The following is a 22,475-nucleotide window of genomic DNA, read 5'->3' on the forward strand; positions in this document are numbered from 1 at the left end:
GAACACAGATTAGCAAGGAAAAAAGATGGAAGGAAGGGAAGAAGAAAGGTAAGAAAGAAGACAACATTCAACGATATACACTTTTTCTTTTCGCCTAAATACAGGCCTTTGCATTTGGCCCTGTTCAATGTTATCTTTTTAGTTTGGGCCAGGCTGTCTAGGCTGTTGCAATAATTTTGAGGCTGTGAACTTCATCTCCCACCTCCTTGTCATCAACAACACATGCAAACTAGTGTTTTCTCTGTCTCCCTCCAACTTGCTCTTTTTTTTTTTTTTTTTTTTTTTTTTTTTTTTTTTTTTTTTGAGACAGTGTCTCCCTCTGTGGTCCAGGCGCGAGTGCAGTGGTGCCTTCTCAGCTCATTGCAGTCTCCGCATCCCAGGCTCAGGTCATTCTTCACCTCAGCCTCCCAAGTAGCTGGGACTGTAGGCGTGCACCACCTTACCCTGCTAATGTTTGTATTTTCAGTAGAGACGGGGTTTCTCCATGTTGCATGCCCAGGCTGGTCCTGAACTCCTGGGCTCAATCGATCTGCTCACCTCAGCTTCCCAAAGTGCTGGGATTATAGGCATGAGCCACCACGCCTGGCCATCCAGCTTGCTCTTAAAACATTAGAGGGAACACCCTAAGGACAAAGCCTTGTGGTCACTCATTTGGGACCTCCCTTTGTGCAGATTGGGCTCTTAAGAGACGGTCATTTCCCCAAATCCAAATTTTCTGACATTTCTACCATCCAAATCATGTTTTCCTGAATCATCCCACAAATGCCATGGGGTGTGGGCCATGCCACCCTCATCTTCATCAGCTGAGCCAGGACTCTGTACCTGAAGCCTCGGAAGGCACTAGGACAGAAGGGGACAGCTCAGAGCGACTGTCTGTCATCCTCACTCCACTTTGCCTTGTCTTCTCATTACACCCCTCAGACCAGACCCCTGCCATGTTCTGTCTCACCTCACTCTGCAGCCAAAGCAGAAGCAGAAATCTCTACTTTGTGGCGCAACCAAGATAGCTTGGATTTTTTTCTTCTGCTTAAACATCTTTTTTTTTTTTTTTTTTGTTATAAAAATAATTTAATCACGGGACAAGAATTTGGCAACTAGAGAAAAGAAAAACAATTTGGCTGCTGCTCACTAAAACAAGCACTGCTAACATTTTAAAGTGTTTCTCCCACTCTCTTCTTCTCTGTGTACATTATTTACATAGCTCTAATCTTGAAAGGGTGGGACTTTGAAAAGGAACTTGCCTAAGAACTTCAGGGAAAGAAGAATTAAAATAAACACTTGAGATAAGAGGAGCTTTTAGGGCAGCAGATGTCTCCTGCTTTGAGTAAATAAATACAAACCCATCCTTGGTGTTGTCAAGGTGCCGCATTCCGCTTGAAGCCCTAGGCCTTCTTCCTTGCTCAGAGCCTGTGTGGTGCTGCCAGGTTGGCCTATGCCAGGCTTGGCTATGTTCTTAGCTCATCCATTCTGCTCTGGGCATGGGTGTCTGTCACATTCTGGGTCTTCTCTGAGCCTGGGTGTGGAAGACACTCCCGTAAAATTGGTTCCGCAGACACTCCTCTTGGACCTGGGCTACTGATCCTCACACTGTGCTTTCCACTCTCTGTAGCTGGCTCCTGGCATTGTATCTTCTGCCTTGGCAAGTGTTCTCTGTCCATTTCTGTGGGCACAGAGTATATTGAGTAGCTATGTGTCCTCTGGCTGCTGCTGTCATCCTAGAAGCCTATCTCTATCTCTTTCCTTCCCTCTTCCCAGAAGCACTTCTCTCTCAAAGCCCAAACTCTGCTACTCCAGATCAAGGAACACACCTAGTTATTGGAATTACTGTTACTATTATTATTTTGAGATGAAATTTCACCCTTGTTGCCCAGGCTGGAGTGCAATGGTGGGATCTCGGCTCACTGCAGCCTCTGCCTCCCGAATTCAAGCGATTCTCCTGTCTCAGCCTCCCAAGTAGCTGGGATTACAGGCATGCACCACCATGCCTGGCTAATTTTGTATTTTTAGTAGAGATGGGTTTTCTCCATGTTGGTCAGGCTGGTCTTGAACTTCCGATTTCAGGTGATCCACTTGCCTCGACTTCCCAAAGTGCTGGGATTTCAGGCGTGAGCCACCGCACCCAGCCAGAATTATTTTTCAGAATGCAGAAGAAGGTTTCTCCTCTCCCTGCATATGTGGCATTGTTACTCCGACTCAGTGATTCTCAAAGTGTGTTCCCTGGAGCTGCAGCATCAGCATCACCTGGGGGTATGTTAGGAATGCAGATTGTCAGACTCCCCTCCCCAGACCTCCTGAGTCAGGAGGTCTGGGCACAGAGCCCAGTAACCAGTATTGCAACAAGCCATCTAGGTGATTCTGATGTACCTCCAGGCTGAGGCCCATTAAGTAGAAGGAATGTTGCTATTCTGCAGAATGCTAGCTCCTCTATGAAAGGGAGAGAAAGCATAGGGAATCTGAGGGAGGTGTGTTCCTGAATCAGAAAGAAGTTCAGCTATTCCTTGTCTGGGTGTGTTCTGCGGCCAGGAAACCAGGGTCATGCTAAGTGTTCACTGGGACACAACACCTTGCATCCTCCCAGAAGCTTTTGCTTGGGTCTAGTCTAAAAACAGAGATGTATTGGGATGAGGTTTAAAACTTGCCAAGAACAAAATCAGTGAAGCAGGCCGGGCACAGTGGCTCCTACCTGTAATCCCAGCATTTTGGGAGGCCAAAGTGGGCGAATCACCTGAGGTCAGGAGTTTGAGACCAGCATGACCAACATAGTGAAACTCCATCTCTACTAAAAATACAAAATTTTTGGTAGAGTGGTGTATGCCTGTAATCCCAGCTACTTGGAAGGCTAAGGCAGGAGAATCACTCCAATCCGGAAGGTGGAGGTTGCGATGAGCCAAGATCATGCCATTGCACTCCAGCCTGAGTGACAAGAGCAAAACTCCATCTAAAAAAAAAAAAATCAGTGAAGCAGCCAAGCTTTACCAAGGGGCAGAGCCAGCTGCCAGCATCTGTTTAGAAAGCCTGCTTCAGACCAGCAAGATGGTGCTAGGAGTGGTGGGAGACGTGGGTTAGGTTGATGGACTTTCAGGGGACTATTCCTAGGTGGATCTCAGGAGGAACCAAGAGGTGTCTAAAGGATAATATAGGTTGATCTTATGGAAGGAGAACTCTGGGGCTAGGCTTGCCTCGCTGAAAGAACCAGACATCATCAGGGAGCATCCAAGGTTGTGTGTTGAGGCAGTGGGGATGGGGTAGGTATGGATAAAGAGAAAGCGACACAAACACAGAGAGAAAATGAACAAAGAAATTCTGGGAAGGGTAAGGATTTCATGAGTCTTGAGTTGAGGTTAACCCAACGCTTCCTAGGCTGGGGTATACTAGGGCAGGGTGAGTAGGAGAGGGATGAAGGTCCTGTGTGTCTAGGAAAACTTTTCAGCCCAGAAAACTGACAAAGCTTTATTTCATCCTCCACCCAGAAATCTCTACGTGGCCTTCTCATCTGGTTTTATACTTTAATATTTACTATGTTGATTTCCCCACAGTTCTCTTGGTTTAGGAGAGTACCTTTTGAAATTTCCAATCCTACTTGGCTGAATGGAAGGGTCCCCATCACGGCCAACATAGCTAAGCAGAACAGAGCGTCCTTAGCGGCCGTCCTGGCTGGACAGCGCATCGAAATGTGGGACTGTTAGAATGCTCACAGATGTCCAGTTTCTCCTGTTTCCCCAGCAGTGGACGCTCTAGGAGACCCTGCCTGGAAGAGGGCCAGTAGATTTCCTTTGGTGCTACCACACATAATCATAATACCTTAAATGTACACTTGTAGGAGGGTTGTTTTCTCACAGGCATTTGCTAAGCATAGAGATTGTTGTAAGTATCTCATAAAAGTCAAGATGTGGCCATATGTTTAGCTACTAGAGCAGGCGATCCCCCACTTTTTACACAGGGGGCCAGTTCACTGTCCCTCAGACCGTCGGAGGGCCGCCACATACTGTGCTCCTCTCACTGACTACCAATGAAAGAGGTGCCCCTTCCTGAAGTGCGGCGGGGGGCCGGAAAAATGGCCTCAGGGGGCCGCATGCGGCCCGCAGGCCGTAGTTTGGGGATGCCTGTACTAGAGTATGAGCTACCTGAGGACAGGGATCCTATATTTTATTTTTGTGTCTCCAATGCCCAGCATGATGCCAGGTACAAAATCAACCATCAGGAAACATATCTGTGGAACTTTGAGCAGATCGGTCTTGTTTTGAGGAGCCTACGCTGGGTGTGGTGGCTCACACCTGTAATCCTAGCACTTTGGGAGGCTAAGGTGGGTGGATCACCTGAGGTCAGGAGTTCAAAACCAGCCTGGCCATCATGGTGAAACCCCATCTTAAAAAAAAAAAAAAAAAAAAATTTAAAGAAAAAAAAAAGAGGAGCCTACAAGCCTGCTGAAGAGATAAGAAAAGTCCCTCAAGGGGAGGGTTGTGATGTGGGTCACAATCCTATTACACAGCCACGAGCAGGCATCTGCCGGGAGGTTCAGGCTGAGGGAGACCCTTTAAGGAGAAAGTGCAACTTGAAGGGGTATCCTTGATCTACTTCATTTGTTCTGAAAGGACTGTGCTTCAGAGAAGCCTCCTCATGCCCAGGTAGTCAGAGTTGCTAGGGCAAAGCCGGAGGGAGAGTCCTGGTGCATGTTGGGTGGAATTCTGGCAGATGAACAGGGGGTGCCCATGAGAGGGGATTCTGGGATCACACTGTCAGAGCCTAAATCCTTGGCACTTTCTTGGTGTTGGTGACCTTGGCAGGATACTTTTCCTTCTGTGTCTCAGTTTTTTTATCTGTGAAGTGGGACTAATAGAACCTATTTCATGGGGTTGTTGTGAGAATGAAGTGAGTTCACGTATGTAAATCGCCTAGAACAGTGGCTGGCAAGGAGTTAGTGCTCTCAGCATGTTTGCTGTTACTGCCTGTGCTCCCCAGCTTGTACAGGGCCAAGTTCCACACAGTCACACGTTGACACTGTTTAGAATTGGAGAAACAAGAGATAAGGGGGATTGAGCAGCAGAGGCGAGAGTGCCAGCCCCTGAACCACCTGGTGCTCCCTCTCACAGACAGAGGGGGCGAGCCCCCCATTCACAGCACGGGTTCCAAGTTCTGCCTCAGCGTATGACCAGAGAGGACTGGCTCCTGGACAGGAGTACCAGGTCACTGTCCGAGCCCTTCGAGGGACCAGCTGGGGCCCTCCTGCCTCCAAGACCATCACCACCAGTGAGAGCACGGGCTGCGGGGGCTGGAGTCCTGGGTGGAGATCCGGACTGCAGAGGGAATCTGCCTTCCAGAGGGAGAGGGGAGGGGCTGGATGGGGGCTAGGCTCTTGGAAGGAAAGCTGACGACTGAAGAACGAGACACCCACCTGAGCCTTCCTCTCTTTTAACTTGGCTAGTGATCGATGGGCCCCAGGACCTCCGAGTGGTGGCTGTGACGCCAACAACACTGGAGCTCAGCTGGCTGCGTCCCCAGGCCGAGGTGGACCGATTTGTGGTGTCCTATGTCAGTGCCGGCAACCAGAGGGTACGGCTGGAAGTGCCCCCTGAAGCAGACAGGACACTGCTGACTGACCTGATGCCAGGCGTGGAATATGTGGTGACTGTCACAGCGGAGCGGGGCCGGGCAGTCAGCTACCCGGCTTCTGTCAGGGCCAACACAGGTATGGCTGGCCAGAGGTTAGGGAAGTGCCCTGGTTTCCCAGCCTTGGATCCTCCTTCTCAGGAGCCCAGGCCCGGGGCTCACAGGCTCCTCTGAATGCATCTGGCAGGTGTGTGGCAGTCTCCAGGCACCTGCTGGGGGCCTTGCTCTGTCCTGAGGCCACTGGGGAGACAGAGCCCTCCGATGCCTGGAGTCCTATAGGAAGGCTACAGGTTAGATTATGGAAGGAACCGCCCCAGGGAGAGAAGTGAATAGGAGATGCTGTCTGATCCATCCAGTTAAGGGATGTTCGTATTTACATTTAGGTACGGGGACAGGCCTTGTGCTAATGGATCTTGTGGGACTGGAATTAGGCAGATTAGAGATCATCAGTCCTGTTGACTTCAGGATTGGGATTGCTGGGAGGTGGGTCTCACAGCCGTGACTTTCCACTAAACCTCAAGGTTTCTTAACAGATACCTGGATATTTCTTTTCTTTTCCTGTGACCAGGGGACGCCCACCTCGCTGTAGCTCATTTTCTCTTGCCCAACTCCCCTTTCTCTTCTTCAGCTCCAGGGCCCCACCCATGGGCTTGTCTCTTCTTTCTAGGGCACCAACAGTGGTGGGCTTGGAGGGGGATGGGGGGACTCGGGGACACTGACCGATTTCCCTCCGTTCTCTTTCCAGGTGGGGCTCCGGTGGGAGGGATAGGGGAGGGGCTGCCGCGGGGAGAAGCGCCGGAGGGAGCTGCCACTGACCTGTTCTCCTCCCCCTTTTTCGCTCCTGGCAGCACCAGGCCACTACAGTTACCCGGAGGTGCGCCCCCCATCCCCGCCCCCCAAGCCCCAGTCCCGGCCAGCCCCAGCCCCGCGTCCCCCGCGTCCCCCACAGCCCCCTCGGCCCTCGAGGCCCGCAGAGGAAGGCGAGGAGGAGTCCCGGCCCCGGCCAAGCTCGTCCCAGCCCCCACGGCGGCCTTGGGGCAACCTGACGGCCGAGCTGGGCCGCTTCCGCGGCACGGTGCAGGACCTGGAGCGCCACCTGCGGGCTCACGGCTACCCACTGCGGGCCAACCAGACTTACGCGTCGGTGGCGCGCCACATCCATGAATACTTGCAGCGGCGTCGGGCGGCCGCCGCCCCCGCCGGCTCCCCCGCACCCCGGCCCCGCCACCCCCGCCCCACCGCCAGCCCCGACCCCGGCACCAGGAAGCGGGACTCCAACCAGGGCATCTACGGCCTCTCGCCTGAAGGTGTCGACCGGGTGGCTGCGCCCCGCCACCCCAAGCCTGAGGTGCTGGGCAGTTCCGCTGACGGCGCCCTTCTTGTGTCTCTCGACGGGCTCCGCGGCCAGTTCGAGCGCGTGGTGCTGCGCTGGCGGCCTCAGCCGCCTGCAGAGGGCCCCGGCGGTGAGCTGACCGTGCCGGGCACCACGCGCACCGTCAGCCTGCCCGACCTCAGGCCCGGCACCACCTACCACGTGGAGGTCCACGGGGTGCGGGCGGGGCAGACCTCCAAGTCCTACGCCTTCATCACCACCACAGGTAGCGTGGGCTGGGGCCACGGGACACCTATCCCCTGTCCAGCCTCACCTGCCGTTGGAGCCTGCATTCACGAGTTCCTCCCCTGCCACCCCCCACTGCACCCTTCTACCTTCAGGCCCTACCTGGTTCAGGCTCCAGGGGGCCCCGGGACAAAGCATGAGTCCAGTGTCCCTAGAAGACGTCTTCACACCAGGGTCCTGGCATCGTCCTGTGGCTGCTTAAGGTCAAGGCGGCCCCGTCTTTGGGGTTCCCTGGTGGCTTCAGGATTGCTATTTTAGGCCATCGACGGGGATGTGGTTGGGCACCTGCAAAGATTCACTGGAGCGGTTTGAGTGGGCTGGGAATTGAAAACAGTGATTCCCCCTCTGATTCACTGTGGTGAGGGTGCTGAAGACTGTGGTCAGTGGTTACTGTTTTCCACAATTTGGCCTTGACCTTGAAGAGACACATCAGAACTGCGTGGGGGTGGCCTGGGTGCCATCAGGCAGCAACTGGATGTGGGGGATGAAACCACTGCTTCTTGAGCTGCCTTTTCAGACCTCCTGGCTCACTTTATGCTGGTCTCTCCCACAGGAACGATGTCTGGGCTTGGGGAAGGGCACCCTGTGGCTGCTGTGGGGAGGGTGGTGGACCTCTTCTTCCCCCATAGGGCCCAGATGCCACCTGACCTGGATGTCCATCCCCACACCCTCTCTTTCTTCCCACTGCCCACTCTCCTCTTGCATCCTCCCTCTCTAACACCACTGTCTTTCTTCCAGGCTTCTCACTGCAGCACTAATGGAAACCACCTGACCGCCACCCAGTGGTGGGGGTGGGGATGTATGTGGGGAGGGGCATGGAAGTCCCTGGGGGCTAGAGGTCATGGAAGCCTTGTGGGATGAGGGATAGCAGAATTTATTTTACTTATTACCTGCCTGAAGCACAGGCCTGTCTGCTCAGGAATGGTAGATGGGGGTGTTTGGAGGACTGGCTGACCTTTGGGAGGAGGGGTGGCCCAGGTGGTGGAACCAGAAGTAGAAGAGTGGAGGGTCTCGAGGCTGTTAAGAGGCTGGAAGGCAGAACCTGAGGACTGGGGATTCCTTTCTAGTTCTCATGCTGGACTCTCCTCTTTTTCTCACCCTGCCCCTTCTAGGGTCCTCACCCTCTGGCCTCTTGGGGACTACTGATGAGCCTCCTCCCTCAGGCCCCTCGACGACCCAAGGGGCCCAGGCCCCTCTCCTGCAGCAGCGCCCCCAGGAGCTGGGAGAGTTGAGGGTGCTGGGCAGAGATGAGACAGGGCGCCTCCGTGTGGCCTGGACTGCCCAGCCCGACACCTTTGCCCACTTCCAACTGCGCCTGAGGGTGCCCGAGGGGCCAGGGGCACATGAGGAACTGCTGCCAGGGGACGTCCGCCAGGCTCTGGTGCCTCCACCCGCTCCTGGATCCCCCTATGAGCTGTCACTTCGTGGGGTCCCTCCTGGGGGCAAGCCCTCTGATCCCATCATCTACCAAGGCATTATGGGTACATCCTGGACTTTGCTCAGATCAGTATCCCGAGTTTGGGGAAGAAGCTGGGGCTATTGGGCCTTCAGAGGTGGGATGGATATTGAGGGTCCCGTGAAGGGCAGGGGTGATGTTTGGCCCTGGATAGTAGGAGAAAAGGAAAGAAAAGGAATTGCAGGTTCATTAGGAAGACAATGGAGGGGGATCTTAAAACAATGATGAGGGTAGGTAGGGAGAGGCGAAAGAGACAGAGGAAAAAAGCTCCACGGTGGGACAGAGATTCCAGGAGAGAGGCTGAAGGTCCCTGGCCCTCCACCTGTAGCTTTCCTTGCACTGTCCCCTGCCCTCACTCTTCAGTTGCTCCTCTGCCCTTCCCTGCCCTGCTGATCTTTCAGGGTGGGCATGGGAAGGCCTCTGGACACTGACCCTCAGCCCCTGACACCTTGTCGCTGGGAGCCTGGTTTGCAGTGGACAGCAGTCCATGGTTCCATCAGCCAGCTTCTGGTGGGGGTGAAGGCTCCTTGGGGCAGGGGGCTCCACAGCCATCAGGACTTCAGACATGGATGAGGTTTGCAGGGTCAGTGAAGGACAGGGCCCAGGGTACCTGACTTTCACACCCCCTCTTTGTTCCTCTCTGTGGGATCCCAAGCTCACCTCTGGAAGAGATCGTGGTGAGAGACAGAGCAGCTCAGGTGGGCGGAGGAGACTTCAGACTCCTCTGAAGCTGCAGAGGGGAGGTCTAAAACTCTCATGCAGAACCAGGGGGGACCTGAAACCCCCGCAAAGATTCTGGTGTGCAAAGGGACCAAGACTTTGTGAGAGATGGAGAAACTGTTAGAAGGGAAGGAGCGGAGACTGAGAGGGAAACGTCCCTCTTCCAGGAGAGGTGGTCACAAAGGGCTGAGGGGCGGGAAAATAGAGTCTTCCAGGGAGGGAGCTATCCAGGATGGAGTGAGGTGGGCAGGGGAGAAGGAAGGAGACACAGACAAAAGAATGATTGAGTCCACCATGCTTTGCTTTTGGCTCCCAAACTCCAGACGCAGATGAGGAGAAGCCTGGGAAGTCCTCCGGCCCGCCACGCCTGGGTGAGCTGACAGTGACGGACCGGACCTCTGACTCCTTGCTCCTGCACTGGACAGTCCCCGAGGGCGAGTTTGACTCCTTCGTGATCCAGTACAAGGACAGGGACGGGCAGCCCCAGGTGGTGCCCGTGGAAGGGCCCCAGCGCTCTGCTGTCCTCACCTCCCTGGATCCTGGCCGCAAGTACAAGTTTGTCCTATATGGGTTCGTTGGCAAGAAGAGGCATGGTCCCCTGGTGGCTGAAGCCAAGACCTGTGAGTGACGACACTACACCCTGCCCTCTGTACTGCCCTGAAGGAGGTTTTCTCATTGCGTTGGGAACCTCTTTGGGAGCTCCAGGAAAGCTTCTTGGAGGCAGTGGTGCATGAGCTGAATTCTGAAGGGGAGGTAGTGGTGGGGCAGCCACGGAGGTTGAGAAGCTCAGTGCAGCCCGAGGGAGTCACGGTGAACGAGCTGGGGAGAGCATGGCCAGCAGGAGAATCACTGCCACAGTTTCTTCCAGCTGGAGAACAGGGCATGTGGGGCTGCCAAAAGGCCTGGTCTCAGGGCTTTCTGGTTTGTGTGAGGGGCTCGGACCTCATTTGAAGACCCCTAGAGGGCCTCTGAAGGGTGAAGTGGGAGAGTGATGTGACTAGATATTTATCTTGCAAATTGCACTGTGGCTGCTGCTGAGACTAGCTGAAGATGGGAGTTAAGAGCTGTTAAGGGCTGGCAGGGTGGATCCTGCCTATAATTCTAGAACCTTTGGAAGCCGAGGCCTCCTCAAGCAGGATCACTTGAGGCTAGGAGTTTGAGACCAGCCTGGCAACATAGCAAGACCCCATCTCTACTACAACAAAAGATATTAGCCAGGTGTGGTAGTGCATGCCTGTAGTCCCACCTACTTGAGAGGCTGAGGTGGGAGGATCACTTGAGCCCAGAAGACCGAGACTGCAGTGAACCATGATTGTGCCACTGTACTCCAGCCTGGGTGCTATCCACATTCTGCACAGAGCAACACCCTGTCTCAAAAAAAAAAAAAAAAAAAGACGAATTGGCTGGGATGTGGCAGGGGGGCTGGATGTGGGAGGCAAAGGAAAGCAAGGTGTGCCAGGCAGCCCCCAGGATTCTAGATGAGACAGTCCCATTCCCTGAGGCACAGAGCAGCAGAGGTGTGGAACAACGCCTTAGATAAGCTTAGATCAACATCTAAGGGACACTTACAGAAATATCTTTTGTGCATTTATTAACAGTCAATTGTGATCAAGACGTTCTCTAAGTGGATCACGACACTTACTCCTTAAAGCCCACCTAGGAGGCATGCTCACTTTATAGATCAGGAGAATTGAGGCGCCAGGGTAGCAGTGTGGGGCTGGGGAAGAGACAGGGCCACTGGAACCCTGGGGACAGCCTACACTCAGAGCAAAGGCAGAGGAAAAAGAGCCCACAGGGTAGCTTGAGGAGTGACTTGCAGGGAGGGGCAGAATCGGGGAGGGTGCCGTCTGGACTCCAGGAAGGAGGGCGTGGTTGGACTTGTCAGATTCCAGAACAGTGATTCAAAATCTACGGAGCGTCCACAGGATTTAGCAATGACAAGGTCACCACTGGCCTCCATGAGAGCTGCTGCCTGGTGGCGGGGTGAAGCTGGATTGGGAGGGCGACGGAGACGAGGACATGGCTACAATCAGTGTAGACAGCACTTTCTGGAATCCGCGCTGGGAATGCGAGTAAAGAGGGAAGATGGAGGCTGGAGAGATGCACTCAGGATGCGGGGCAGGGGCATGACAGTAGCGTGTCGAAATGCTGATGGCACAGCCGCTGGGGAGTGAAGGGTCAGATGCAGGTGGGGGAGTCCACCCACGGGTCAAAGTTCCCAAGGAGGAGGGCTGCAGCGTAGGTGAGGGAAGCTGTTTCACATTAAAACACTTCAAAGATTGTGCTCTCCTCTCTTGGAGAAGCAGCCAGCTAGTAAGTAGTCAGGCTTGGAAGCAGGGAGGTTGTTCTGGGAAGATTTCCCTGGCTGTGGACATGTGAAAGGGCCTGGCTGGGCTCCCTTCCTTCTCCCCACTGCTCGGGGTTGTGGATGGAGGCAGAGCCACGCTGCTCCACACAGTGCTTCCATGCCATTTGGAATAAGGCACCCATTCCTCTAAGTGGACACTGCTCCTCACCAGGGCACACAGCGCAGCAGGCAGAATGTTGGCTGAATTTCAGTCCCTCTGTACTCCCTCAGCAAGTGTGCTTTTGTGCAGTGAGCGACCTGCACAACCTCACACAGCATCCCTACATGGGACTTGGCTTCCCCATTCTCCTTTGACCTGAGTCCTTCCCTTCTCTCTACCCGCTCTTCCTAGTGCCTCGGACTGACTCAAGTCCAGGGACTCCACCCCGCCTGGGAAACCTGTGGGTGACAGACCCCACCCCAGACTCACTGCACCTCTTCTGGACTGTCCCTGAGGGCCAGTTCGACACCTTCATGGTCCAGTACAGGGACAGGGATGGACGGCCCCAAGTCATACCTGTGGAAGGGCCCGAGCGTTCGGTTGTTGTCTCCTCACTGGACCCTGACCACAAGTACAGATTCACTCTGTTTGGGATCGCGAACAAGAAGCGGTATGGGCCTCTCACAGCCGATGGAACCACTGGTGAGTAGCGGCCACTGCAGCCCCCACGTGACCCCCTCTCAGCCCTCTGCACACTTGCCTTTAGCCTGAAACTAGCTGGAGATCCCCAGGAAGACAGCTGACTCCAGCATCCTGGCCCCGCTCCTGGGCTGAGGGGCAGCCAGACTCCCCCGCACTGCTGGGCCCCTTCCATCCCAAGCAGCAGCTCTCCAAGGCCCAGAAGGTGTGTCATACCCTGGCTGTGTCAGGCTGCCCAGGAGTTTAGCATTCAAATTAATGGAGTAGTGACTCCCCCCCCTCCCAACCCCCTGTAGGTGTGACATCTCATCCAAACCCCAAGCCCCAGTCCCAGGCTGCCAGTTCAGCATCTGGCTGGATCTTGTTTACAGCTCCAGAGAGGAAAGAGGAGCCCCCCCACCCCGAGTCCCTGGAACAGCCCGTCCTGGGGGAACTGACGGTGACCGGCGTGACCCCAGACTCCTTGCGCCTCTCATGGACGGTGGCCCAGGGCCCCTTTGACTCGTTCATGGTCCAGTACAAGGATGCACAGGGGCAGCCCCAGGCAGTGCCTGTTGCAGGGGATGAGAACGAGGTTACCGTCCCCGGCCTGGATCCCGACCGGAAATATAAGATGAACCTCTACGGGCTTCGTGGCAGGCAGCGTGTGGGGCCCGAGTCTGTGGTGGCCAAGACTGGTGAGTCATGGCTGCCAGGCCTCCCCCGCCTGCTAGCCCCATGCTGCGAGCGGGACTTGGCTAGGGCTCCTTCCAGCCTCCCTCCACCTTCACCTTCTCAGCTCATTTTGCCAAAGCCCCCACCCACGTCCTCCTCCACTGCTCTCCTATCCTCTGCATGCCAGGTCTCCTCATCCAGCCTCCAGCTCCTCATCTTTCTCAGCCTTACTGTTTATCTCCAAGGGCAGGTCATATTTCCCCATTCGAAGCACCTGGACTCGTCCCCCGACCCGGGGTTGTCTCCCCACAGATGTCCTCCCCATTTAGTCACTGTGTTCTCACCCTACAGTTTTTACCGGGCTCCTTCATGGTCTGGTTTGGGCCGTGGTCACTTCTGAGCTTCTGTTACCTGCTCCCCACACCCTCCTGCTATTTCTGCTGTGTTCAGAGGTGGCAGATCCAAGTGACAAGAGCACCACGTTTCTTCGGCCTTTTTGCAGCATGAAGAGGACCCCTCCCAGCTCCCGACTCCTTGACTCCCAGCCCACTTGGAACAGGGCAAAGGGATTGCGTGGAGCTCAGCACCCCAGCCTGTTCCTCCATGTGCCCAGCCTTTCCCTGTGTGGTGCCATTCCCATGGCCTGTGAATTCTTCGATGAGAGATAGTGTGGACAGTGGTTAGGAGCAGAGACCCCAGAGCCAATGCCTGAGTCTCACTACCAGCCTTGCAACTTAGTTCCTGTGGACCCTGTGCAAGTTGCTTAACCCCTCTGTGCCTCCGCTTTCCCTTCTGTCAGCTGGTGATGGTAATGGTTACCACCACACAGAGCTAATAGACAGATAACACTTAGAATAGTGCAAGGAGCAGCAAAACCTTTTTCAGAGTGAGCTGCAATTTCTCCCTGACTCTCTCACTTCCCAGTAATCTTTTTTGCTCCCCACCTCCTTCCCTTCCCCTGGATCATCATTCATGCCGGTTCTTTCCTCAGTCTATCTCCAATTAGTCCCCCGTGTACAAGGGAGTGGGTCAGTGAAGGGCTGGCTTCCCTTGTGCCACAGTCTCCCCGCTCCATGGAGCCTTGGTAGAGACCTAACTGCAGGGGGCGGGCAGGGGCCACAGGGCTGTGATTCCAGAGCCAGCCAGGGAAGGGCACGGCCCTCCCTGGATCCCACTCACCCCAGAATTTTTCTCCCACTCTGCCCAGAGCCCCGCCTTAGCAGTTCATTCCTTGGGTTCAAAGGGGAGGGAGGGGCAGGGCTGCCTGGGGAGGCCATAGCAGGAACACATTCTGTGGTCTGATCCTCGTATGAGGGGTGCGGCAGCCAGAGTGCCGTGGGGAGGGCACAGGTGGGAAGAGCCTGGCTGTCTGAGGTCAGCGCTGTCAGTGAACATGGTTTGGAATAACCCTCAGAGGCTTCCTCTCTTCCCATCTCGGCTCCTTTCTCAGACATGAAGGGAGACAGAACCCACACAGAACCCACCAGAGCAGGATGGGGTAGGAGCTGTCTCAGTCTTCTCCATCCGCGAGTGACTGAATGGCGAATACAAAGGCAACAGAGCCCCTGAGCCCACAGCATGAGGGCATTTCCATATCCCCTGTTGGCAGTAGCAGCAAAGCCAGCAGCCCTATATGCCTCTGCCTCTTCTCTCAGCTCCTCAGGAGGTTGTGGACGAGACCCCCAGCCCCACAGAACCCAGCACGGAGGCCCCGGAACCCCCCGAGGAGCCGCTCCTGGGGGAGCTGACAGTGACAGGAGCCTCCCCTGACTCGCTGAGCCTCTCCTGGACCGTCCCCCAGGGCCGCTTTGACTCCTTCACCGTGCAGTACAAGGACAGGGATGGGCGACCCCAGGCTGTGCGTGTCGGGGGCGAGGAGAGCGAGGTCACCGTGGGGGGCCTGGAGCCCGAGCGCAAGTACAAGATGCACCTGTACGGCCTCCACGAGGGGCGGCGCGTGGGCCCCGTGTCCGCCGTGGGCGTCACAGGTGAGTGAGGGGCAGGGGCCTCCTCTGGTTCCCTTTCACTGCTGGCTCCCAGCTTCTTCCCTGTAGCCAGTTGCTCTCCTTGCTCCAGTGGAGTCTTGAGGCCAACTGCCGGGGAAGACCTAGAAAGAGCATGTCACTGGGGACTAGGGCACCACCAGCTTTCATAGCCCTGGGCAAGTTTTTTTAAAAAAATATTTTATTGCACTTTAGGTTCTGGGGTACATGTGCAGAACATTCAGGATTGTTGCATAGGTGCATACATGGCAATGTGGTTTGCTGCCTCCATCCCTGTCACCTATATTGCATTTCTCCCCATGTTATCCCTCCCCAACTCCCTACCCCCCACTGTCCTTCTCCTAGTCCCCCCCACAGACCCCAGTGTGTAGTGCTCCCCTCCCTGTGTCCATGTGTTCTAATTGTTCAACACCCACCTATGAGTGAGAACGTGCAGTGTTTGATTTTCTGTACTTGTGTCTGTTTGCCGAGAATGATGGTTTCCACTTTCATCCATGTCCCTACAAAGGACACAAACTCATCGTTTTTTTATGGCTGCATAGTATTCCATGGTGTATATGTACCACATTTTCCTTGTCCAGTCTATCATCGATGGGCATCTGGGTTTGTCCCAAGTCTTTGCTAGCGTAAACAGTGCCACAGTGAACATACGTGTGCATGTGTCTTTATAATAGAACGATTTATAATCCTTTGGGTATATACCCAGTAATGGAATTGCTGGATCAAATGGAATTTCTATTTCTAGGTTCTTGAGGAATTGCCACACTGTCTTTTTTTTTTTTTTTTTTTTTTTTTTTTTTTTGAGACGGAGTTTCGCTCTTGCTGCCCAGGCTGGAGTGCAATGGTGCTATCTCGGCTCACCGCAACCTCCGCCTCCTGGGTTCAGGCAATTCTCCTGCCTCAGCCTCCTGAGTAGCTGGGATTACAGGCACACGCCACCATGCCCAGCTAATTTTTAGTATTTTTTAGTAGAGACGGGGTTTCACCATGTTGACCAGGATGGTCTCGATCTCTTGACCTCGTGATCCACCCGCCTCGGCCTCCCAAAGTGCTGGGATTACAGGCTTGAGCCACCGCGCCCGGCTGGAATTGCCACACTGTCTTCCACAATGGTTGAACTAATTTACACTCCCACCAACAGTGTAAAAGCATTCCTCTTTCTCGACATCCTCTCCAGCATCTGTTGTCTCCAGATTTTTTAATGATCACCATTCTAACTGGCATGAGATGGTATCTCCATGTGGTTTAGATTTGCACTTCTCTAATGACCAGTGATGATGAACATTTTTTCATATGTTTGTTGGCCTCATGTATGTCTTTTTTTGAAAAGAGTCTGTTCATATTCTTTGCCCACCCTTGAATGGGTTCCCCCCCCCCTTATAAATCTGTTTTAGTTCTTTGTAGATTCTGGATATTAGCCATTTGTCAGATGGGTAGATTGCAAAATTTTTTCCCATTCTGTTGGTTGCCAGTTCACTCTAACGATTGTTTCTTTTGCTGTGCAGAAGCTCTGGAGTTTAATATTAGGTCCCATTTGTCTATTTGTTGCCAATGCTTTTGGTGTTTTAGTCATGAAGTCCTTGCCTATGCCTATGTTCTGAATGGTTTTGCCTAGGTTTTCTTTTAGGGTTTTTATGGTGTTAGGGCTTATGTTTAAGTCTTAATCCACCTGGAGTTAATTTTAGTGTAAGGTGCCAGGAAGGGGTCCAGTTTCTGCTTTCTGCACATGGCTAGCCAGTTTTCCCAGTACAATTTATTAAACAGGGAATCCTTTCCCCATTGCTTGTTTTTGTCAGGGTTGTCAAAGATTGGATGGTTGTAGATGTGTGGCATTGCCTCTGAGGCCTCTGTTCTGTTCCATTGGTCTATATCTCTGTTTTGGTACAAGTACCATCCTGTTTTGATTACTGTAGCCTTGTAGTATAGTTTGAAGTCTGGTAGTTTGATGCCTCCAGCTTTGTTCTTTTTGCTTAGGATTGTCTTGGCTATGCAGGTTCTCTTTTAGTTCCATATGAAGTTTAAGGTGGTTTTTTCCGGTTCTGTGAAGAGGGTTATAGGTAGCTTGATGGGGATAGCATTGAATCTGTAAATTACTTTGGGTAGTATGGCCATTTTCACAATATTGATTCTTCCTAACCATGAGCATGGAATGATTTTCCATCTGTTTGTGTCCTCTCTTGCAAGTTTTAAACTTCCTTTCTTTCTTTTTTCTTTCTTTTTTTTTTTTGAGATGGAGTTTTGCTCTTGTTTGCCCATGCTGGAGTGCAATGGCGCGATCTCAGCTCACTGCAACCTCCACCTCCGAGTTCAAGTGATTCTTCTGCCGCAGCCTCCTGATTAGCTGGGATTACAGGCATGCACCACCATGCCCAGCTAATTTTGTATTTTTAGTAGAGATGGAGTTTCTCCATGTTGGTCAGTCTGGTCTTGAACTCCCAACCTCAGGTGATCCGCCTGCCTCGGCCTCCCAAAGTGCTGGAATTATAGGTGTGAGTCACCGCACAGCCAAGTTTAAAACTTTCTGCGTCCCTGTTTCCTTGTCCGAAAAATGACACCTACCTCACAGAGCTATTGTGAGGGTTAAGTGAGTTAACAAATGTAAAGCATCCAAGATGGGCCTGGCAGAAATAAACATGCTGCCAGTGTCTGCTGTGAGAATTGCTATACATATTCTTACTTCGGGGTCTGCTTTGTCCCCTTTAGGTGGTTCAGTTACTTGGTCAGAATGCACATGCATCTAAAGCCATACCACCCTGAACGTGCGCCATCATCTCCTCTGATCTCAGAAGCTAAGCAGGGTCAGGTTGGTTAGTACTTGGATGGGAGACTGTGCATAAGACATTGGCCTCGGCCGGGCGCGGTGGCTCAAGCCTGTAATCCCAGCACTTTGGGAGGCCGAGGCGGGTGGATCACAAGGTCGAGAGATCGAGACCAACCTGGTCAACATGGTGAAACCCCGTCTCTACTAAAAATACAAAAAATTAGCTGGGCATGGTGGCGCGTGCCTATAATCCCAGCTACTCAGGAGGCTGAGGCAGGAGAATTGCCTGAACCCAGGAGGCGGAGGTTGCGGTGAGCCGAGATCACGCCACTGCACTCCAGCCTGGGTAACAAGAGCGAAACTCCGTCTCAAAAAAAAAAAAAAAAAAAAAAAAAAAAAAAAGACATTGGCCTCTTCATCAGTGCAGCTCGAAGCAAGATTTCTTTTTCTTTCTTTCTTTTTTTTTTTTTGGGACTGAATCTTGCTCTGTTACCCAGGCTGGAATGTGGTGGTATGATCTCAGCTCACTGCAACCTCTGCCTCCCAGGTTCAAGCAATTCTCCTGCCTCAGCCTCCCGAGTAGCTGGGATTGCAGGCACGTGCCACCACGCCTGGCTAATTTTTGTATTTTTAATAGAGACGGGGTTTCACATGTCAGCAAGGCTGGTCTCAAACTCCTGACCTCAAGTGTTCCACCACCTCAGCCTCCCGAAGTGCTGGGATTATAGGTGTGAGCCACCACACCTGACCACAAAGCTTTCTTTAATACTCATCCAGCGGGTGATTTTACAGCAAAGGAGACCATCCCCTCCACCCTCTCTCTCAGGCCTGGTTACAGGACCACATCCACTGCCACGCAGGACCAGCCTGGGCATCTCCTCTCGAGGGCTTCAGCCCAAGAGGCTGAGTGGGCAGCAGTGCCTCTGGGACCCTCCTGCTGACTTGCCCGGTCACAGGGAGGGGAATCTCTTTTTCCCTTTGCTCACAGAAACAAAGACACACCTTTCTCAAAACCACTTATATGATAAGGAGCAAGATTGCAAAGGTAGAAGTAGAGAAAGAGATAGTTTTCCAGAACATGGTTTCTTTAATTCCACCAAGCTCAGCTTCATCATGACGTGGTTGATTTTTTTTCCAGAACTTTCCACTCTCTCTTTTCTTTGCCTCAGTCAGCACCGAGAAGAGGGAGAGGGGAGAGCCACCCTGAGTGACTCTCCTTGAGGCCTGAGGTTATAGGGTGGAGGCTGGTGCCAGGCCCAGACATGCTGCCAGGGTTGCTCCTGGAGTGATCCTCCCTCTGTCCCTCTGTCCCTCTGTCCCAGGGACCCACAGTGGGCTCTGTGAGGCCTTGTGCCTGGTCCCTGGGGGAAGGATGGGCTCTGTCAGGCACTGACTGAGGCAGTGCAGTAGAGATAAATGGAGTTTGGGAATCTGACAAACTGAGTTCCTCCCTGGCTTCCCCTATTCTTGGCTGTATGCTCTTTTTTTTTTTTTTTTTTTTTTTTTTGAGACAGAGTCTTGCTCTGTCACCCAGGCTGGAGTGCAGTGGCATGATCTCGGCTCACAGCAAAATCTGCCTCCCAGGTTTAAGTAGTTGCCCTGCCTCAGCATCCCTGAGTAGCTGGGATTACAGGAGCCTGCCACCACACCCAACTAATTTTTTTGTGTGTGTGTTTGTTGTGTTATGTTTTTGTTTGTTTGTTTGTTTGTTTGTTTGTTTTTGAGTTGGAGTCTTGCTCTGTCACCCAAGCTGGAGTGCAGTGGCATGATCTTGGCTCACTACAACCTTCACCTCCCAGGTTCAAGCAATTCTCTGCCTCACCCTCCCGAGTAGCTGGGATTACAAGCACCTGCCATCATGCCCAGCTAATTTTTGTTTTTTTTTTTTTTTTTTGAGACGGAGTTTCGCTCTTGTTACCCAGGCTGGAGTGCAATGGTGCGATCTCGGCTCACCGCAATCTCCGCCTCCTGGGCTCAGGCAATTCTCCTGCCTCGGCTTCCTAAGTAGCATGCACCACCACGCCCAGCTAGTTGTTTTGTATTTTTAGTAGAGACAAGGTTTCACCATGTTGACCAGGATGGTCTCGATCGTTTGACCTCGTGATCCACCCGCCTCGGCCTCCCAAAGTGCTGGGATTACAGGCTTGAGCCACCGCGCCCGGCCAATTTTTGTATTTTTAATGGAGACTGGGTTTCACCATCTTGGCCAGGCTGGTCTTGAGCTTCTGACCTCACATGATCTGCCCACCTCGGCCTCCCAAAGTGCTGGGATTACAAGCATGAGCCACCACACCTGGTCTAATTTTTGTGTTTTTAGTAGAGATGGGGTTTCACCATGATGGCCAGGCTGGTCTCAAACTTCCAACCTCAGGTGATCCACTTGCCTCGGCCTCCCAAAGTGCTGGGATTACAGGCATGAGCCACCTCACCCAGCCAGCTGTGTGATCTTAAAAAACTTACCTCCTGTCTGGGAACCTCAGCTTCCTCATATTCAGGAGGGAGTAAATGCCACTCAGTTCATCGTCACGGTTAGACGTGGTGATGTAGCATCTTCTCAGCTCATTCATTTTTCGCTGAGACCTTCCCACTGGGGTATCCCTGTATATCCATGTTCTAATGCTGAATATTTTGAAACATGTACTTTATACATCCTGGATAAAATAGATGAGGCCCTTTAGGAAAGAAATGGGCATCAGTGCGCATTATCAGAGCAGCAAGGTGATGAAGCAGCTGGAGCCTGCCAGGCTGGGGCTGTGCCTGGCAGCGCACACAGTGCAGTTGTCGGCAGGAGAGGTGCATGGAGCTCATTAGACACATTTTGAAATTGGAAAAAGACTGTACCACATGTAGCATGCGAACTGCCAGAGTCATGAATCGTTGAAATTCTACCTTTCCAGTTAAGCCAGACCACCAACAATAAAGCTTGATGGTGAAGGACAGTTTCCTTCCCTTATGGAAAGAAGTGTAGAGAGGGCGGCCGGGCGCGGTGGCTCACTCCTGTAATCCCATCACTTTGGGAGGCCGAGACAGACGGATCACAGGTTCAGGAGTTTGAGACCAGCCTGGCCAATATGGTGAAACCCCATCTCTACTAAAAATACAAAAAATAGCTGGGTGTGGTGGCAGGTGCCTATAATCCCAGCTACTCGGGAGGCTGAGAGAGGAGAATCGTTTGAACCTGGGAGGCAGAGGTTGCAGTAAGCCAAGATGGCACCATTGCACTCCAGCCTGGGCCACAGGGCAAGACATCAAAAAAAAAAAAAAAAAAAGACGGCTGGGCGCGGTGGCTCAAGCCTGTAATCCCAGCACTTTGGGAGGCCGAGGCGGGTGGATCACGAGGTCGAGAGATTGAGACCATCCTGGTCAACATGGTGAAACCCCGTCTCTACTAAAAATACAAAAAATTAGCTGGGCATGGTGGCACGTGCCTGTAATCCCAGCTACTCAGGAGGCTGAGGCAGTAGAATTGCCTGAACCCAGGAGGCGGAGGTTGCGGTGAGCCGAGATCGCGCCATTGCACTCCAGCCTGGGTAACAAGAGCGAAACTCCGTCTCAAAAAAAAAAAAAAAAAAAAAAAAAAGAAGTGCAGAGAGGGCAAAAAGGAGCAGGGGATGGATGCTACAGGAAGAACTAAGGTTAGAAGTCGAATGAAATGAGAGAAAATGCCTGGCCTGGTACCTGTGCATAGCAGATGTTCAATACATGGGGATCACTCTGTTCCCTCCCACCCCTCGGCTGCCTCCACACCTGCCCTTCCCACCGTGACTCATTTCTGTCTGCCTGAGGCCTGGTCACCAGCCCTTTTTAAGCAGATGTCACTTGCCTGGAACATTGTCTTGCCCTCCCGAGGAAGCCAGAGAAACAAGCTCTTAGGAGCCCTGCCCATCCAGCCACCTTGTCTACCATTTTGCCCCTTGGGACCACCTTCTAGTTCGCTAACGGGTGCTTCCCTCCCGGACGGCTCACGCAGGAGTGGTGGGGATCAGCAGGTCCTGAGCCCAGACCTGCAGACTACTCATGATTTTACAGATGTTTATGGAGCACCTACTGTGTGCCAGGCACTGGGACACAGCAGTGAATAAAGCAAAGCTCCTGCCTGCGGAGCTCACATTCTAGTGGAGGAGGACAGGCACCACATTGCACAGAAATGTCAGTGGCACCATAGGCGACAGTGATGAGTGGTGGAGAAAAGCGGAGCCTAGTAGGGGGGTGGCGAGGGCCTCGCTGCGAGGGCAGTGTCTAAGGAAAGCCCAGAAGGAGGTGAGAGGACAGCCACCCAGGTCTTCGGGGAAAGAGTGTCCCAGACAGAAGGAAGAGCAAATGCAGAGACTGGCAGGCGGGAAGCGCCCCCAGATGTCTGCAGACAGCGAGGAAAGCAGTGCATTTTGGGGTGGAGTTGGAGGAGGGCAGGCAATAGGGGATGATGTAAGAGATGAATATGGGACCTTAGAGGCCACTGCAGGACTTGGCTTTCACCCTCAGTGAGACAGAAGCCACTGCGGAACCGGCTCTGGCTAATGTGTTAACAGGATCCTTCTGGCTGCAGACTCAACAGACCGAAGGCGGGTGAGGGCAGAAGGAGATGACCTGGGAGACTTGTGATAATCCAGTAGGAGCCGGTGGTGTTTGGGGGTGGGGAGGAGGGGTCAGACTCTGAAGGTAATGACAA

The 22,475-nt window shown here is 53.1% G+C and overlaps 1 protein-coding gene across 5 annotated transcripts in view; it reads left to right on the plus strand.

The window, feature by feature from the left end:
• TNXB (tenascin XB) overlaps nucleotides 1-22,475 on the plus strand; it is a 74,441-nt gene that overhangs the window by 16,101 nt on the left and 35,865 nt on the right. For 4 of the 5 annotated variants that reach the window (XM_074398226.1, XM_074398228.1, XM_039465528.2 and 1 more), the window contains exons 6-13: nucleotides 5,091-5,247; nucleotides 5,423-5,686; nucleotides 6,456-7,205; nucleotides 8,338-8,706; nucleotides 9,725-10,021; nucleotides 12,101-12,391; nucleotides 12,760-13,065; nucleotides 14,698-15,030. In XM_074398226.1, the coding sequence (XP_074254327.1) occupies nucleotides 5,091-5,247; nucleotides 5,423-5,686; nucleotides 6,456-7,205; nucleotides 8,338-8,706; nucleotides 9,725-10,021; nucleotides 12,101-12,391; nucleotides 12,760-13,065; nucleotides 14,698-15,030 (2,767 nt within the window). The remainder of the gene's footprint in view (nucleotides 1-5,090; nucleotides 5,248-5,422; nucleotides 5,687-6,455; nucleotides 7,206-8,337; nucleotides 8,707-9,724; nucleotides 10,022-12,100; nucleotides 12,392-12,759; nucleotides 13,066-14,697; nucleotides 15,031-22,475) is intronic. The other variant, XM_074398227.1, reaches the window with a different exon arrangement.

This window comes from Saimiri boliviensis, chromosome 4 (assembly GCF_048565385.1).
Source record: "Saimiri boliviensis isolate mSaiBol1 chromosome 4, mSaiBol1.pri, whole genome shotgun sequence".
In the NCBI taxonomy this organism is placed as follows: Eukaryota; Metazoa; Chordata; class Mammalia; order Primates; family Cebidae; genus Saimiri; species Saimiri boliviensis.